Raw genomic sequence first — 18,745 nt, 5'->3', positions numbered from 1 at the left:
ATTCCTCAGCTCCTAATGGTCCTAGGGGTTTGATATTTAGTATATGAGGAGAGAATAAAATTACTTCATCCCCCCCGGAGTTTCAGCGCCCCCTGGTGGACAGGAGAGGAGATCACTTATAACCTTTGAACGGGTGGTCCGATCCCCACAAAAATTAGTGTGGTGGTTCCTTGTGCCCTCACCTGTCAGGGTACCAAGTTTCAACTTCATACAACGAGAACTCTATGTTCTGCGGGATGGAAAGTGCCACTGGCCTTTCATCCAGCTAACTTCAAAGCTACATAACTCCCTCCCTAATTGAGCTAGGGGGCTCCAACTTCAGGTGTGCCTGCCTCTTAAACACACCTGGAGACTGCAGGTATACACAACACAAGGTACTCTATACAATAGCATTGCTGCGCCCTCTGGCGGCTAAACCCTCCCTAACTGGGGAAGGAAATGAAAAAACAAGACACAACAAGTGATACTTCTAGTGAATCCTCTGAAGAGTCGACAAATACAACAAGCGACTCTGATGCAACCTCAATAGAAATGTATGAGAAAACATCTAGGACCCCAAATCGGAAAAAACCCTTAAAAACCCCTGCTAGGGAGACTGGCAAGCAACTGGCTGCCCCTACCAGCAAAAAAACTAAATCTGCTGGAGGGTGCAAAGGAGCCACAACTCCCCAACAAAGACAGACAAGAGTAAAACCAAAACAGAGAGAGAAGGAAGGAAAGAAGGAAAAAACCACTGACAACAAAACCAAATATGACAAACAAGTGGAGCCAAGCACATCTGTTGCTGGCATTTCCCACCTACCACCCAAAATAGAGAATGACACTGGAGACAATACAACTACTAACAACCAGCTGAGGTCAAATACTAACTCTAACACTGCCCAAACACACACAATTAGAAAAGGTACTGAAAATAAAATCCCTAACGACTGCGAACAGGAACCAGTCACCAGCAACCTGAACACTGCTGAAGAAGACTTTCCAGCAATCACCAAAACGGGTAGAGTTCACACCTCAACTCCCCCACAGGCCACTGCAAAGGACACAGTGGAGGGTGTTTTTACCTTGAGGGAACAATTGATCCATACGCTGGAAGCAGACCCAAATATTCTGGCTACAACAGTAGTTGAAATCACAAAAATTTTCACAGCACTGGAAAAAAGATGCCTTATGTCCATCACAAAGCCAATAACCTCATCACAGACCACCTTCGCCGCAATAGCAGTGGCCCCAAAACTGGCTGGAGTGCCAACTCCTCCTCAGCCACAGGCCCAACATGTAATTATTGTCAGAGCAGATGAACAGTCGAGTCTGGCAACAAGCGAAGAAGTTAAGAAAGAAATTACAACCAAACTTAAAGAAGAGCTACGAAGTGTGAAGATAAAGTCAATCAGAAAAATCAGAGAAAGAGGTGTAATTATTGAAACGGCCACCTCCTCTGACTTAGACATACTCAGACAGACCAAAAAGATCAGAGATCTTAACTTAAAAGTAGATCCTCTAAGAAAGCAGAAACCAACAATAGTATTATATAACATAAGTACAGACATGAATGAAGAAGAACTTCTTATGGACCTGTTCCACAAGAACCTCAGCAACACAGAATTGGATTACGACACCTTTTTACAAGAAATAAAGGTGCGATTTAAAATGAAGGCTCGCACCCAGAACTTACAACACTGGGTACTTGAAGTACCCGGCCATATCAGGAAAATCTTCCTAAAAGTAGAGAAAGTCTATATTGGTTGGACGGCCCATGGAGTCAGAGACTTCACCACTGTCACCAGATGCTACAAATGTCTGGGATATGGTCACACCTCCAAATATTGCAAGCAAACAGAAAATACTTGCGGTCATTGTGGAGTGCTGGGACACCGAACCACAGAATGCCCAAAGAAGGACTCCCCACCCATCTGTCCTAATTGCAGGAACAGGAAGAAGAGTGATCAACACACATACAGAGACCAGAGTTGTCCTGAATATTTAAGAGCCATTGACCAAACAAAAGCCAGAACGGACTATGACTGACAAAGCTGAATACGCATCTAAAGTTATGGAACACATCAAAGCCCTGCAACTCAATTGCCAAAGATCAATATCAGTAATGAACGGACTCTCTAAAATTGCTACAGAAGAGAAACTAACAATACTAGGGTTACAAGAACCCTATACATACAAAGGAAAGGTAAAAGGATTGCCCTTTGGATCCCAAATGGTGACATCAAACCCAGAAACTACTGGTACAGGAGGAAATGCAAGAACCTGGGTCTGGGCGGCCATTACTATCCTAGACCCACAAATAACAGTCACCAAGATAAACAAACTATGCACAGAATACGCAGCATGTGCATGTCTCGAAGGCTCATTTGGCCGCATTTATGTGGCTTCAGTATACATGAGATGTAGCCAAAACACGCAGTCAATTGACCCCTTCCTCAACTATTTAGAACACCTCCTACTCACACTCTCACAATCAGCAATACTAATAATGACAGACTCCAATGCAGCATCTACCCTGTGGAACAGCCCCACAACAAACCTCAAAGGAGAACTCCTAGAGGAATTTATCCATGCAAACAGCATAAAGGTACACAATACAAAAGGTCATCCACCAACATTTGTTAGTGCACATGGACAATCTTATATTGATGTCACCATGACAAACAGGTTCTTTACATATAATCTAACAAACTGGACAGTACATCCATCATGGACAACCAGTGATCACAACCCCATTACCTTCACGATAGCCACATTGCCTACAACACCAACCTTCCGCAGGAACTACGACACCCCAAGGTACAAAACTAAAAACGCAAACTGGGAACACTTTGACAGGAATCTAATAGATCTTACCAGGGAGCAACTGGAACAACAAAATGGGGATGTGAACAAGCTCCAGCAGAATATCACAGATACTATTAAAGAGGCGGCTAACAAAACCTTCCCACTCAAACAAAGGAAGCCCAGAACAGTCCCCTGGTGGACCCCAGCACTTGCAACACTAAGGAGGGAACTAAGAAAGGCTAGGAAGGAATTCCAAAAGGCAAAAAGAAACAACCACAATCAAGCGGAACTGGCCACTCTATATGAAACGTACAAAACAGCTAGGAACAATTATTTCAATAACATTCAAAAGGAGAAAAAACTAGCATGGGACAGACTAATTCAAAGAACACTGGGAAAAGATCCTTGGGGCTTACCGTACAAACTACTTATCAATAAGCTACATCCAACAACCCCATTAGCATCAATAGTAAAGCCTGACACAACGGAAACACTCTCCTGGAGTGCAACTATGGACACCATATTAGATGAAATTATATACCAAGATATAACTGTACCAGAAAACCTGGAACAGACAAACATTAGGATTCAGCACCTGACATATACTGCAGTGGCAGAAGAGGCACCGTTTACAGAACAGGAAATAGAAGCTGTGATCACATCTTTAAAGGATGGTAAAAGCCCTGGAATAGACCTGATTGAGGTCTCCATAATAAAAAGGGTATGGAAAACCTGCCCAGATATGCTGAGAAACCTTTATAACTCCTGTCTTGTAGCTGGCACCTTCCCTACAGCTTGGAAAACAGCCAACCTGAAAATTATATTAAAGTCCCCAGAAAAACCGACAAACCAGGCCACGTCATATCGACCAATAGCACTGTTACCCTTCCTTGGGAAAGTGCTGGAAAAACTCCTGGCCCAAAGACTCAGAAACTACTATAACTCAAAGGCACTAAATTCAAACGGGCAACTAGGCTTCACTCCACACAAGTGCACCACAGATGCAATTAACCTTATGCTAACAACAATTAAAAATTATAACCACAAATATGTCCTCGGCCTCTTCGTGGACTTCAAAGGGGCATTCGATACACTATGGTGGCCGAGTGCCCTTGCGAGGTTCCGAGAGGCTGGGGTATCAGCTCCAATCTACAAGCTTATGGACAGTTACTTTCAAGACCGGCGCGCAGTAGTCTCCTCGGGCTGTTGCTCAGTTATGCGAAAGATAACAAGAGGATGCCCGCAGGGTTCAGTCCTGGGACCCCTGTGCTGGAATATGGTGCTGGACGGGTGGCTAAATCTACCACATGGAGAGATTATACCCATCGCATACGCGGACGATCTCGCCCTGGTAATCCCAGGAAACTCACGCAAGGAACTCGAGGATAAAACAAACACAATCCTGCAGGAACTTTACACATGGAGCAATACTCATAAGTTGATAATATCAATACCAAAGACCAAGCAAATCCTTCTCAAAGGCCACCTCGACCTCAATAGACCACCAAATATTAAACTAGAAGGTCAAAGAATTGAACTAGTGCGTCAGCATAAATACCTGGGCATCTGGATAGATGACAAGCTATCCTTTCTGCCACACATCAGGCATATCGTCAAATCAATCAGGAAAATAGCAGGATGGCTCATTAACATCACAAAAGCCATATGGGGAATTAAATCCTCCACACTAAGCCTATACTACTCCTGCTTGTAGATTCCCATTGTCTGCTATGGAGCCGGGGCCTGGGGTTACAGAGCACTGAACTCGGCTTGCAAAAAATACTTATTGCAGTCACAAAGAGTCTTTCTCCTGGCAACCTGCAGAGCATGCAGGACAATTTCTACTGAGGCCCTCCAGGTACTGTGCGGGAGACCACCCGTATACTTTGATGTAATCTACCACTACCTGGCACACAACCAACGGCTAGGCATACAGGCTACGCTGGGAGGAATTGCCAACGACACCAACCAAAGTATAAAAGAAAACAAAGCAAGAATTTATAGGGACATAGGCACAAAATGGCAGGATATCTGGCAAACAACAACTAAGGGAAGAGACACCTTCACCCTCTTCCCACAAATATATCTGCGAGACAAATCCAGGAACTGGTGGACACCAAGCATGCATACTACTTTTCTAATCACAGGACATGGTAGTCTCAACTCCAAACTCCACAAATTAGGCCTAACTCTCTCCCCCCTTTGTCAATGCGGCGAAGAAGAAACAGTGAAACACCTCATACTTGACTGTTACCTCTACACAGATCTGAGACATCCCCTGACGCTGGAGAATTTCCACAACTGATAGCTGGGGCAGAATCGCTCAAACTTCTTTCAGCTTTTGCAGGAAAATTATTCAGGCGAAGGGCGGCCCTCCAGCAGGAAGCACAGAGAGACAGTAGGTAAATGGGAAAATGAAAAGAAGGAATGAAGTGGAAGGGACTCAACAGAACAAGAAAATAGGAAGTAACGCAGAACGGAAGCACAATTATACTGAACTGAATAAGAAGCAAAAGTAAGGACTCAAGAACAAGACATCCCACAGCTTAGGAGCAGCGGAGCACACTTAACTGTGATGTAGCTTCCTTGAAATTAGTGACTAACACTGAACATGCCCTAAAGAACTGGGTCGATGTCATAGGCCACATAGTGTCTTCAGTATGTGCGTTTTTTTTTTTTTTTTTTTTATTTATTAGTGAGGACCCTACCTTCATAGGACAGGACCGAGATCTACGAGAAGCTGAGCAATCGAGAATTTCACTTGGTTATAGCCCTACAGGACTGGGTCGAAGCCACTGGCAATAATCATGTTTCCCGTTAACTACCCTGCCACACTGGCTTGTCCGTCCTTCTACTCGCAAAACACACAATGAACTCATCTCCACACACTCTAGGACAGGATTGAGCCCTGCAAGAATGTGTGTCTTGAATGCGGTGCTTCCCCTCAAGATGAAATTAAACCCTGTAGGACGAGCAAAGATAACTGTGAACTGTATAGCTATGATAATTATAAGATATTCTTAACTACCTTAGAACTGTTAAGTTGCTGTTGCGGTAGCGCTGTGGTTAAGGACACTGGTTGTGTCTTCGGCCGTAGTGTTGTTGCGACAGTGGCTGTTTTGCCAAGTATTTATATTGTCAACTGTAAAATTGTAGTAATTACTAACTTAGAAGTGTTCACTTTTGTTCAGGTTTGCTGTGGCTCCGGGGGTGCCGCGGTTGTGGTGCACTGGTTTGTGTCTGTCGCCGCGGCTCCGTCGTGGCTGCCGCAGGTGCATGGAATTGATTGTTACGCCGTGCCCTCTTCTGGCAGGATGGGCCCCTACAAGGGCCAATATTTGGTATAGATCATTGGACAACCTAAACATTGAACATGCTAAACTCGCTAAACCCACTACTTTACTGCTCCCCTTAACTAAATCTAAATTCATCCACACGCTATGCTTTAATCTCCTGACGAAACTTAACTTATTTTAAATTATTACCATATTGTATGTAAAACACACTAGAAACATTCACTCCATTAATTGATCCCCACTCAACTAAACCAACTCTATCCACACTTGATGATTTACTCTTTTATTGCTATATTTATCTCTATTTTAATATTATTGTATAAACATATAGAGGTTCAAGAACCTCCTTTTGTGATAACCAGACTCCCTGGAGCGCCTCCACGTGGCTAGGGACGGGAGTCAGGACGCAAGATATATCTGTTCTTGCCTCCTGGCTGCAAAGTCTCCAGGTGCCGGCATACAACACAACAAAACAAACACTCAAACAAAAACCTCCCCATACACACACTCGCCGGCTTAAAAAACCTACAAGAATCATTGCGGCAATAGGGGAAACCCTGGAGGCTGCAGTAAACAAAAATACTTTGTATTCTGTGCCTTTCCACACCTGCAATTCAAATTCACTACTAACCCAACTGCTGAAGATATACATTCATACCATGTCCTGTCAAGACCATAGTTTAGTACAAACCCAACGCAAGCCAGGCCCAATTCCTCTGGTAACATCTGGTATTATACCATATGTCACTCGATCAGACTTACTCTAGCGAGCCTGCCATAACTTAATAGCCGCTTCTTCAAACCTTGCCTTTTCTCGCCTTATATCATTTTATCATATACCTTGCTTATGATTGGGCAAGATGTTACACCGTTAGCTCAATTGACTCATTTATTTTTGTCATATACAACAAACGTCTGCATTATTATCAAGTAAACAGGCTGCTTACTAGACATTACTTGCAAAGCTTCGCTGGAGACTGTGCGACAAGCCCTTATAATACAGAGAAGCTCAACTCTTTTGTGCCGCTTGAAGATGCCTTCTCACAAAGATATGATTAATTGCTGAGCCCAGAACCCACAAGCATAAGTCATAGTGGGAACGAAAATAAATTGATACAAGAATCTCAATGCCACTCTTCTCACACCCCATTCAGTCCTTACTGTTCTTTTAATCTTACCATTTATCTTTTTAACCCTATCTCTTAGATATCTTACATGGTGCACAAAGTTCAGCCTCTCATCCTGAATTACCCTCAGGTATTTAACTTGAGTACCATAACTTATAGGTGAGCCTCTTGTTCTTATGGTGAGACATCTATTTGCACTTCTCACAGAAAATTCTCAGGATCATGAGGATAATTTTCTTTGTTTCCCCTTAATCAGTTTCCAGGATTCTCTCGTCCAGTTTGCGGGGAACGAACTCTTAACTAGGCAAGTAAGGCGTGTGTTATTTAGAATAACAGGACTCAAAGTGAAAATAAAACATGAAATTTATTACATACATATATACAACGTAATATAGAACTGAACTAGATAGCATATAAAATTAAAAAATAAATAAAAATAAGTACTTTAATTTCAGGCGCATTCGATTTTTATTTCTTAAATGATTTGAATTTTATGATCATGATATACAAAGTTAAATTAGAGATACCTTAGTTATATTAGTCTTAGTACAGTTACCTTTCACTTGTTAATCTGATTAGACAATTACATAAAAATCATGATTCATTCTTCTTCTTCCCTTATTTCATAATTAACTCCTAACACTTATACATTCTTTTACCTCTTTTTCTTACTCCTGGGTACAATACTGTTTCATATAGTAATATTCAAAATGTTACATTCATCATTCGATTAAGCTATTTATACATCAGTTTCATCTATTAAAACACCATATTCAGATTTGCTCATATAACTTAATTATCTATCATTTAAGGCATATTCAGAATCTTTCTTTAAACACTTTTACTGCCCTTCTAACACATTATACACTCATAACTCTCCCAATGTTTCTATATGCCCAATATTTCAATCATTTTCCCACTGATACATATCTTAACCTAGTAACTACCCTATTCTCCGTCGCTTTAATCCTTTTCTCATCTGGACTCTTCCACTCTACTACTCATTCCGTTTCCCTTACATTATATACTAATCCCTTTTTAAAATTATAAAATCTGTTATTATATCTACCTCAGAGATAATTTATCTTTCAAACTTTACTTTCTAGTGCTGTCCCCTTTCATTAATTACTATTTTACTAACAGTTCTTGTTAACTTAGAATATACTTAATATTTTGCTCACCTACTATATTCTTCTCTTCTTCTCTAGGGAGGTTTCAGGCTTTCATCTTGGGCTCTCCAGGCTGTCGTCTAGGGCTTTCCTTTTTGGTTTCCTTCAATTTCTTTCTCCTGAATCTGCTTCAGATAATTTTCCGGAACTCTTGGCTGCTTAGGTCTGGCATCCTTGATCTCCTGGACTTTCTGCTTTGACACAACTCCTCCTTTACTATGGATCCCTCAGTTGTATTTTTCTCAAAGACCTCAAAGACGTTGTCACCTTTCTTGGTTCACCTAGCCATCCTTATAACTTTTTACTTCTCATACTTTGCCTTCCCTTTTCTTTGCTACTCTGAACTATTTTCCCCCTTACTATCTCGGGCCCTTTTCCACTCCCCGCATTTCTGCACTTTCCGACTTACTTTTCTTTTTTCACGATCAACGATCATGTGGATCGTGGTGATTGTGACACACTGTCTCCATGATCACTTTCTCTGTCCTCTCTCTTTTTCCCTCCCTCTCACACCCACGACCTCCAACTTTTTCTCCGTCGTTAGCACCTCCTCCAACGGGACTCTCTACCAATCCCGAGAATTCTCCTAACTTTCCCTTCTTCCTATTTGTTAAAAAAATCCCATAACCCTTTTCTCCTCTGTGCAAGCCAAGCCTATTTCCTGTAATTTTCTTGTTTGTTTCCCAGGGCAGCATAAACCTTTTATGTTTGCCGATCGCCTCCAAAGATACCTATTTTCTTGTTCTCACATTTGTGAAATGTTGTCAACTTACCAAAAAGTCCCTACAGTGACTCGGTCTTTTCCGACACAAACGCCAGCCGGTCGGGACTTATGTCTAGATGCCACATGCATCAAACGTTTCTTAATCACCCGCATTTCACTGTCCTATTGTTCTGCTTCTAGTAGACCTTTCTCACCCGTTCGCAAATGACCGCTCTTTCCTTAGTAAGACTACAATCTTTGTTTACTATCAGTTCACCCCTTTTTCACACATCTGCGTTTACAGTACTTGTTACTTCTCTTCCATTTAACTGCTATTCAAGTTACAAATCTATAATCTCTTACTTCTAAATCCAGTATTCTTCCCATATATGCATCACTTAAATGTCAAAAACTCCTTTCCATGTCAAAGAATAATTTATTCCCAAATCACAAAAATTTCCCATAAACTCTAACTCTCCATATTTGTAAGATCTATAGCTTATTTTACTTTCTTCATACTACCTACCACATTCTTCAGACTCCTCGTACCCATACAGTGTAGTGGTGTAGGCGTTAGCTGGCAGGCAGCACAGACTACAACCAGCTAGTTACCATCCGTCCATCCCTAGCGCTTGGAGCCGAACGAAAGAGATACGCAGAACTTGACCTGGAGATATGGACACCGCTTCCAGAAAAGTGTTCAAAAGTGTTCTTAGTCGCCACAGGTCAGACGGCTCTGTCACAATAAGAAACGCGAATACATCAATATAACTAAATATAATCTTAAATATGAACCGACCAAATATGGATATGAATTGACCAAAGCAACACAAAAATTTGTTGATGACTGAAATTATTCCAGTGTTGGCAGACTTAAATTACTGCGAAACTTTTGGATATTTGGAATTTTTCGCCGTATTTCAAAATTTATTTGTTTATTCCACTATTTCCAGCGGAACCCTTGACAGTGCTCTGCGAGACCCAGATTAAGAAACACCACCTTAAATAGTGATATTAGAGAGATCAATATTTCACTATTTGCTACTCACTTATAACGGTGTCTTGACAAAGTTTTCTTCCTATGAATGGAGTTGGAGCATATAGACGACGTCCTTCCTGAAAATATTAAGATATTTCAAGCATTTTTTTCGCTTATGTCCTATTTTAAAATTTAGTAACGTATTAAGTTAAAAAATATATATTTTAAGGTGATATAATGAATGGAGACTGTGATACCAGCAGTTAGTAAGCTTCGTGATCAACAGCGTTAAGTTTACTGCATGCCTTTTACCACTAAGGAGCAGATTAGTTCACATAAAACTGTGCATTTTTATATGTTTTCAGTGATGTAATAGAATAGAAAAACAGAATGTCAAATTAAAAAAATAAATAAAAGAAATTTAGCGTGTTGAGGTGTAAATCTGAAAGTGTGAATATCTGTGGCAGGACTGTCCAGCTGGCGACTCTCCAGTCATTTTTCTGCGGCCCGCAAGAGTATTCTTTCATTTTATTGCAATGTCACATTTCCAATTTACTGTTTGTAAAAAAAAAAATGATTTATATGTTTTAGGAGATTGTGTATAATGCAAATGATTATTAGTACGATGGATTGCTCTGCCCTCGTGGGTCGAACAGTTGGTAGATTGCAGCCCTCCCTACACTAGGTGGAAAAGACCTGAATTCGAGCCCCATCGATAACATGAGGAATTTTTATGGGCCTTTTTCACAGATGAGTCGGTCTCAGGCGAGGGTAGCGTGGTTTTTTCTCCCGGAAACTCAGATTTATTCCAGCAATCAGAAAATCGACCACAGAACACAGACAGTATATACTGAACAATATGGCCTTAGTCGCTGAAACTCCCAAAACCCTAATACAATAAAAACAACAATTGATCGCCCTCTTGGCTGAATGGCCGTGTAAAGGGTGCAAACCATTTATTGGTTGAATAAACTGATTTAATAATATATTAAATTTGAAGAAACGACTTTGAATCTAATGGGTCTAATTCTTGCTCTTATGATTCATAGAGCTAAATGATTAGGACAGATATTTCTATCGGTATATTTTAAAAATATGTTTTTATAATGTACTTCCTTGGTAGTGTGCAATCTTTTCCTCGCAGTCATTTTTCTTGGCATCTCTTCCAGATTCTGCTATAGCACAAAATTACTGTTCTGAAATAAGTTGTGCACCTTGCACTTCTTTAGCGGTTGTTGACGAATGAATATGGTGACTTACCCATTTTCCTCCTATTTGGAAAGGTCTGAGCTCTGGTCCAATCATCGACCAGAAAAATTTCTGGCAATTTTTATTTATTTTTTTCTTCTCAAGTTCGAATTAGCTGGTCTCAATCGGAGGTTCGACGTTTTTTCCCACGAGATATCACGGAGTTTTTCAGCAAACCGACCTTGAGCGTATATGCATGAGATTGGCAATTGCGTAATCCCCGCAATTGCCAAGCACTAACAGAGGTCCTCATGGTAGCTGTCCTTTCACAGTGTGTGGAAAAAGCCTAGATTCCCTAGACGGAATAAACTTTTATCGGAAGTTTTCACGTGATCGAGTTATTTAGTCTCAGAGGGTTGCATAATTTCATCTCCCAGAAATTCGGCTTTTTAATTCAGAAACTGCTGAATACAGGCAAAACTGCTGAAGAATACAGACATAATGCTTTGACACTTCATAGCAAATACAGGCACAATACGTTGACACCTCGTAGCCTTAGTTGCTTTGGTGCTTAACACACACACACTTAACCCAACATATAGTGCTAATAGAGTTAACTCATTCCGTAGTAGTATTATGGCCAGCTCAACGATGCAGGATCTAAAACTTCTACTCTACTCATCTATAGAGGTCTGGGTTAGATTTCCGTTGATGACTGTAAGTCTAAAGGCGTCTTCAATCGGGATCGTAGTTAGCCGATCCCAAACGGAAGGAATAGGGTGTTTCCTTGTGAGTTATTTTAAATTTTGTCAGCTCGTACAACATGCAAATCGGCTCTGAACATGCACTTCTGCAAATAATTACACATGCAGATATGAGAAAAAAACTGGGATGCGGTTAAAGTAACGCTTTGAATTTAAATTTTGCTTTAAAAGTGTCATGTATTGGAGGATTTGACACGAATGCATTTCTCGATAATGAAAGCTTTTAAAACGTTGGGGTTGATTCTTACAGCTTCCTGTGTAAATTGTGGGTAAACGGTGCCAAGAAATGGTTCATGGTGGGACAGAGTAACTCTCTGGTGGCAGACTGAGTGCAGTCAACATAAAGGTAAAGAAATGAGAGAAAATCTTTATTGTACAGTAAAGATATAATAATGTGCCAGCCACAGCCAGGAGGCCAGGGGCTTGACAATGATATAGGGTAATATAAAAATATGTACAGTATAACAAAAAGATAACATAACATGAAATTAACTTAAAAACGTAGCATTAACCATTCTATAGATATGAGTATATACATAGTTGTGAGGCAAACAGTACACCAAGATATGTACGCGTTCATATGTACAAAGCACATTTCAGGATTATTCATAGAAGTCAGAATATTTCACAGGCGTGCATTAAGTTGTTCGGTCTCGCATTTTCTTGCGAAACAGTTCGTCGATGTGCCTGCGACGTGCCGTTCTGCGCCTCATAGCAGATAGCGGGTGGAGATATCGGTATGAGTCGACATCAGGGGCCAAACCAAAGGGGAACAAGTTCTGCCAACGAGCGCCTGTAATTGCGATCCGAAGCGAATTTCTGGAGATCAACTCCTGACCGTTAGCAGGGCTTGTATTGTAGGAAGTACTTGGCCAGGTAGGAATCTGTCACTGATCTTCAGCCTGTTCCGTTGTAGCTGAAGAAGAGAAGTGGTTTGATCTATTCGTCTAGTACGGATAATGACAATGAATGGCAGCTCCCATGTGGCAGATCTAGAGATGAAATCATAATCGAGATTATAATAGTTTTAATGAAGACATGCAGTTGGTTTGAACTCACGTCCCTATTGAATTTGGTTAATGATTGCATTCTTGTTAAGATATTAAACTCTGACGTGTGTCGTCACGCCTGTGAGTATAAGCAGAACATTTATTATTTTTGATTATTTACATATTTTGCACTCACACAATTTCCTGCCATCAGAAGGGTCTTTTTATAGGACAGCATATAATAATAAAAAAGCTGATGCTCATAATAAAGCAAAGTCCGTTTATATTAGCATAAACAGTACATTGTCTTTTTAAGGATATTAGATTAAAAAAAAAAAAATAGAAGGCGTAGTAGCTCCAGAATAATTACATTTGTTATTATAGTACTGAAAACTCAAATTGTCATTTTTCATTACCTTTAGGACACAGTCTAAATATTTCATCCTCTTGAGATCTTGTAATGTCACGGGCCGTTCGAGGTCACTGCCAAATATAGCGTCTACTTCTTCCCTGGCTTTTTTTTGAATGCGGGGATCTAGTCCTAATGAGTAGAGAGTGAATTGCAGAGCTGTTGCTGTTGTGTCATGACCCTGCCGGCAAAAATTTAAATAAATATAAGACATCGCTTTGTGCACAATAAGCAATATAATTCTGTGTTTAAATAATTATATTCAGGATTTTTTGTCTTGATAAATCGTGTTGAAAAGTCATTTCTTAAAAAAAAATGAGGTTTTTTTCCACCAGAAAAACAGGCAATCAGACCATGGGATACGCACGTTTCACAGACTCTGTATACTGATGCATCATGACTTCTGTTACCTCGGTGAATATTTGAAAACATACATTACTCAATTATTTATATTTTTCCCATAAAGCTGCTAAGATAACACATCATTTCTATCCTCGTTCTGTTCACGAAGACCTTCTGATGATATGATTCTTATATGCCATTGCCTGTGAAATGTAAAACTGTCAAATAGGCTAAACATACTTATGGCATACTCAGGTAATCACGATAATCAAGATACACCTGTTCTATCACTATATTTTGAAAGAAGATTAAGTCACTTATTTGCTCCTATCAGAGACCACACCATTCCATAATGTGATTCACGTTGCCCTTAAGATGGGTTAATCCAATTCGGATTACTTTTGGACCAGTAATGTGTATTTTGCCGCTTAACCCCACCAGACATAAAAATTAGCCTTATCACTGAAAAGCACGGTTGTTGAGAAATCAGGATTTTCTTGCGCCGTGAGCAGTGCTTAATCACAGAACTCCATACGTGAATGAGAATTATTCTCACTCACTGCGTGAAGACTTTGCTGTTTGCAAGAATACACCGATTTCAAGATGTGTAACGTGTGTTTAGGGTCTAACGGCACCATGGGGTCCCCCATCTCCGCGTAGTATACAGTACATTGTAGTGTGAAACAGAGCACTGTCGAGGCCAGAGATTTAAAAGCGTGTGGGTAATGTATATGTGTAGTGTTGTGTACCGTTGTTCATCTGAATTTTTAGCCATTGGGCCCCTGTTGGGGCCCACCGTTGCCCACACTAAGTACACCAGGTACACAAGTACAACTTTTATTTTACTTTGGCAGACCCTGCCACCTAGTTTCCTGAGATTTCAGTGGCTAGGACCTAAAAAAGTGTTCTTAAGTTTAGAAAAAGCCAGGAGAGGTTGATGTGGTTGAGGTTTCAATTTAGACATCGTTAATTTTGATTAGTTGAATGGGATTTACGCTAGGGTATTAGTCAGAGTAGGAGAAGGGAGAGCGAGAAGACTGGGGGGAAAGACAGAAGTATGGGATCGATAGGGAAGGCAACCATAGGTGGTCAGTAAGGTATGCCCATGCCTCACCAGGCGAGGTATATGGGGTGGCAGGGGAGGGAGGAGACGGGTAGACCGTCTCCTCCCCCCCCTGCCGGGTAGAGGAGAAAAGGTACCAGGCAAGGAGCTGGTACAGATCGCCATTTGTCTACATGGCAGCGAGGCTGCAGTAGACGTAGTGTAGTCATATAAGATCATGTCTGGTAGTAGAGTCTCGCGTGGGACAGTGTCCCGTCCAGATTGAATGTCTTTGTATTTGGTTCTCTATTCTTCGGTTAGAACATTTGTCACTTTCACTTAGGTCTCATATTTGTTGGTACATAGGCAGGGTTTCTTCGTTCCAGTGTTGGTTCGTATCATTGCAGGAAGTGCACCGTCACTATTCCTAGGCAAGACAGCTAGTATCTTCCACATAATTATCATTCCGGGGTGTGTCCGAAAGGATGTTTTGATTTGTTATCTGGCTGGTCGTCTTTCACTCCTGGTGTATTGCATTTAGTGTTCTCCTTCTTGAGAAGAACTCTTGAGCAAAGTTGGTCAGGGCTCTGTATTCCTCCTCTGAATCCAGTAGGTGAAACTCTTTCCCTTCGAGGCAAGAGTTTAACTTTGTTTCATCTTATACTCGTGATTAGGATGCACCTGAGATCCTCGTATTGCGGACAGTTATAAATCAGGTGTTCCCAGGTTTCGACCTCTCAACATGTACAGCACCTCTACGAGGGCGAAGTCCATTAAGTTTGAGTTGAAGAGGCCGTGTGCAGTTAATAAGTACGTTGTTTGCAACCTCGAAAAGAACCAAGTAGGTGATTTTGGATAATTTTTTTCCAGTACGGAAAGAACTTGTGGGTGATGGCTCCTTTGGTTGTTTCTGCCCACCTGTCCTGCCACACCTGCAACAGGTGAGACTGAACCCGGATCTTTTCTGCCTTGTGGTTGTTTGTTGGGTCTAATGAAAATTCCAGGAAAGTGGTAGTTATTCCCTTAGATAAGTAGTAGAGGAGTCCTGTTCTTGCGATTTCAAGATCAAGTGGAAGTACTGCTACTATTACCTGCAGTGCAGGGTTACTCACAGGATTTTGACACCCCAGTTTCCGTAGACATACGGAAAACAGATTTATTCGAATGAGCACATACCTTTTTAGTACCGCTGTCAATTTGCTTTATTAGAAAATTTCTGTGAACGTTCACTATGTCCTTGTAAAAATCTATGGATGTAATGGTTGCTACCTTAACCGGAGCGTAATATTAAAAACTCCAGGTTCTGGAGTTTAATATAATAATAATAATAAGATTCTTTATTAACATAAATTTTATACACTAGTGATTCCTTACACAGAAAGCCAGAGGAATCTTACAATTAGTTGTTTATACAAGTGATTTTGATTTATAAAATAATAATAATAATAATAATAATAAAATAATAATAATAACTAAATCATAATTAATAGATCAAAGCAAAGATAATAGTCAAAATGTAAAAATGAATGAAGTAGTAATTACAGCGAAAAAGGAATACAAGTTGAGCAGAAACAAATTACATAAGTTAACTAAGATCGGCACTAACACAAATGTCCTTTACAAACAGCAAGATAGGACAAGATGCCATCTCGGTATGCCTTGTCTATCGTCCACAGGTCGATGTCGACGTTGAGCGAGTTGAGAGTGTCCAGAGTCACATTAGGGAAGTGTCTCTTGAAATTCTGTAACCGCTGGAGCCTTGAGCATAAGGAAGGAGTACTACGGAGATGTCTGCCTGGCAAACGCCAACCAACCGTGTTCCAGATGTTGATGTGATCCTGCTTAGCTGAGCAAAGATGAAGGAATGACTTTATTTTTATCACATGGGCTCTGTGGACTATGGGCGTATATTGCAGGTTGCAGCAGAGAGTAGATTTAGATGTTGTGTAGATCTGGTGCGACCACAAGTTGGCCCACTTCAGCACCCAGAAATCGAGGCCCCATAGTTTCCTGAGGCTGGTGGGTGGTGCCGCCGACCAAACTTCCACGGCATAGGAGAGTACACTACAGAAGTAAGTTGCGAGGTACTTCTTGATTATTTTCTTATTGTGTGTTTTGCACAGATCAATTTTCATTCCCCAGAACGCTCTCAGGGCTTTGGAATACTGTGCTTGGATTTGTTTTTTATAGGTGAGGTTGGCATCCAGGATTACTCCTAGGAATTTGACACTGTCTGTGGGAGTCAGGACATTTCCTGCCAATACCGGAAGTAGAGAAGATGCAGTATCAGTAGAAGTCATCCGACTTGGCGTAAACATGAGATAGTTTGACTTCTCTGGATTGACTGACAGGCCAAAAAATTTAGCATACTTACAGAATGTATTTAGGTAGCTGTTTAATGATTCAGAGGCGGTTTGTCTTTCTTGTGAAGGACCAACATTGCGTCTGCATGGCAAGTAGCAAACAATATCATCAGCATACGATAGGAACGCTGGAATTTGATCCATTAGTGGAACGAATATTGCTGCAAATAACAAGGCTGAGAGACAACCACCTTGTGGGATCCCTACCTCGACGCTTTTAGTGACTTTAACGCCATCGCCTTTGAAGTGAAGCATTCTCCTAGATAGCAAATTATTGAGGATCTCGAGCATATTTCCGGATATCCCGTAGAATCTCTCAAGTAAGGCAAGAAGGGGTGTTATTTGGACTGAGTCGAAAGCAGATTTCATGTCGAGAAAAATAGTGTGAAGATCTTCGTTGTCATTCCAGGCCTGAAGTATTTTCTGTGATAATGACTGTAGGAAGGTTACCGTAGATCTATTAGGCATGGCATAATGGGTGTGTTCTGGCCTATGCGCAAAGATTGCGAGTGCTACATCATTATAGATGCACTTCTCGAGGCATTTCAGGAAGGGAGAGGCAATTGATATTGGTCTGAAGTCAGCCGGTCTTTTCGCATGAGGCTTTTTCGGAACTGCCACGACTCTGTATGATAACCAGCTTGAAGGCACCTGTGCAAATTTGAGTACTTTGTTGTAGAGTTGAATGAGCTCTTTGCTGATGAAATGAGAAGCAATTTTTAGACTAAACAGAGGTATTGCGTCAATTCCTATGGTGGACTTGTCAGGTAGTGAATTTATTATTTTTATTAGTTGTTCTTCGGAAATTTCTGTATTACTAGTAGGTGAAGAAATGTTAAACCCTTCGTTCCAAGGATATGCTTCGGACACACGGTGATCTCGCTTAAAACGCAGCACATGCTCACACCATTCCAGGACATCTAAAGATAGAGGGGCGCAAGTATGGCTAGTGGACCACATACGTTTTCCTCTGGATAGCCGGCCGTTCATGAAATTGTCAATAGAAAATTGTTTCCTCTTCTGGAAATCCATCCTTGCCTTTGAAAATCTGGCGTATGACTCTTGTGAAGGCGACTTCTTGTAAGAGGCATGGGCTGCCTGTTTTTCCCTAAAGGCCTTGGTCAGGAGGTCATTCCACCATGGCTTTGAGTGGGGGACTAAGGATGCAAGTTTTTGACATTGCAGACCTTGCATTGAATTCCATCCATCTCGAAAGCCAGTAGGCAGCCTCATCTATGTTAAGCTCAGCCAGTATATTCCATGGGTAAAGTTGGAAAAGGGTAGTAACTTTTCCAAAGTTGATGTACTTTGGATTGTATACTCTCCTAACAGTGTTCGTAGTTTGTACTTGTGTACGTTCATCCTTAGGTGCCTGCAGAGATATCATCGCAGCAATCGGAACATGATCGGATGGGAGGAAGTTCTCAGTTATGGTCAGGGTTTCCTCTACTAAACAGTTTGAGAAGATGCGCTGCAGGGTGGCATCGCCGTGTGAGGGAGGAACATGAATAAGAGCAATGCCCATTTCCGACATGTTCAATGACAGAGTATCTAGGATCTTCTTTGTATGATGGAACTGAGAACTGA

General features: G+C 41.1%; 1 protein-coding gene across 1 annotated transcript in view; it reads right to left on the bottom strand.

Annotated features, from left to right (window-relative positions):
• LOC150081689 (cytochrome P450 4c3-like) overlaps positions 1–18,745 on the bottom strand; it is a 55,921-nt gene that overhangs the window by 8,282 nt on the left and 28,894 nt on the right. Inside the window, exons 8-9 of the mRNA XM_090378809.1 lie at positions 13,419–13,592; positions 10,132–10,198 (exon numbers count right to left, since the gene is read on the bottom strand). Coding sequence (XP_090234935.1) covers positions 10,132–10,198; positions 13,419–13,592 — 241 coding nt within the window. The remainder of the gene's footprint in view (positions 1–10,131; positions 10,199–13,418; positions 13,593–18,745) is intronic.

The sequence above is a fragment of the Mastigoproctus giganteus genome, chromosome 8 (assembly GCF_048544385.1).
Source record: "Mastigoproctus giganteus isolate SK-2022 chromosome 8, ASM4854438v1, whole genome shotgun sequence".
NCBI lineage: Eukaryota > Metazoa > Arthropoda > Arachnida > Uropygi > Thelyphonidae > Mastigoproctus > Mastigoproctus giganteus.
Note: the sequence above shows the minus strand (reverse complement) of the source record. Positions and strands in the feature narration are given on the sequence as shown.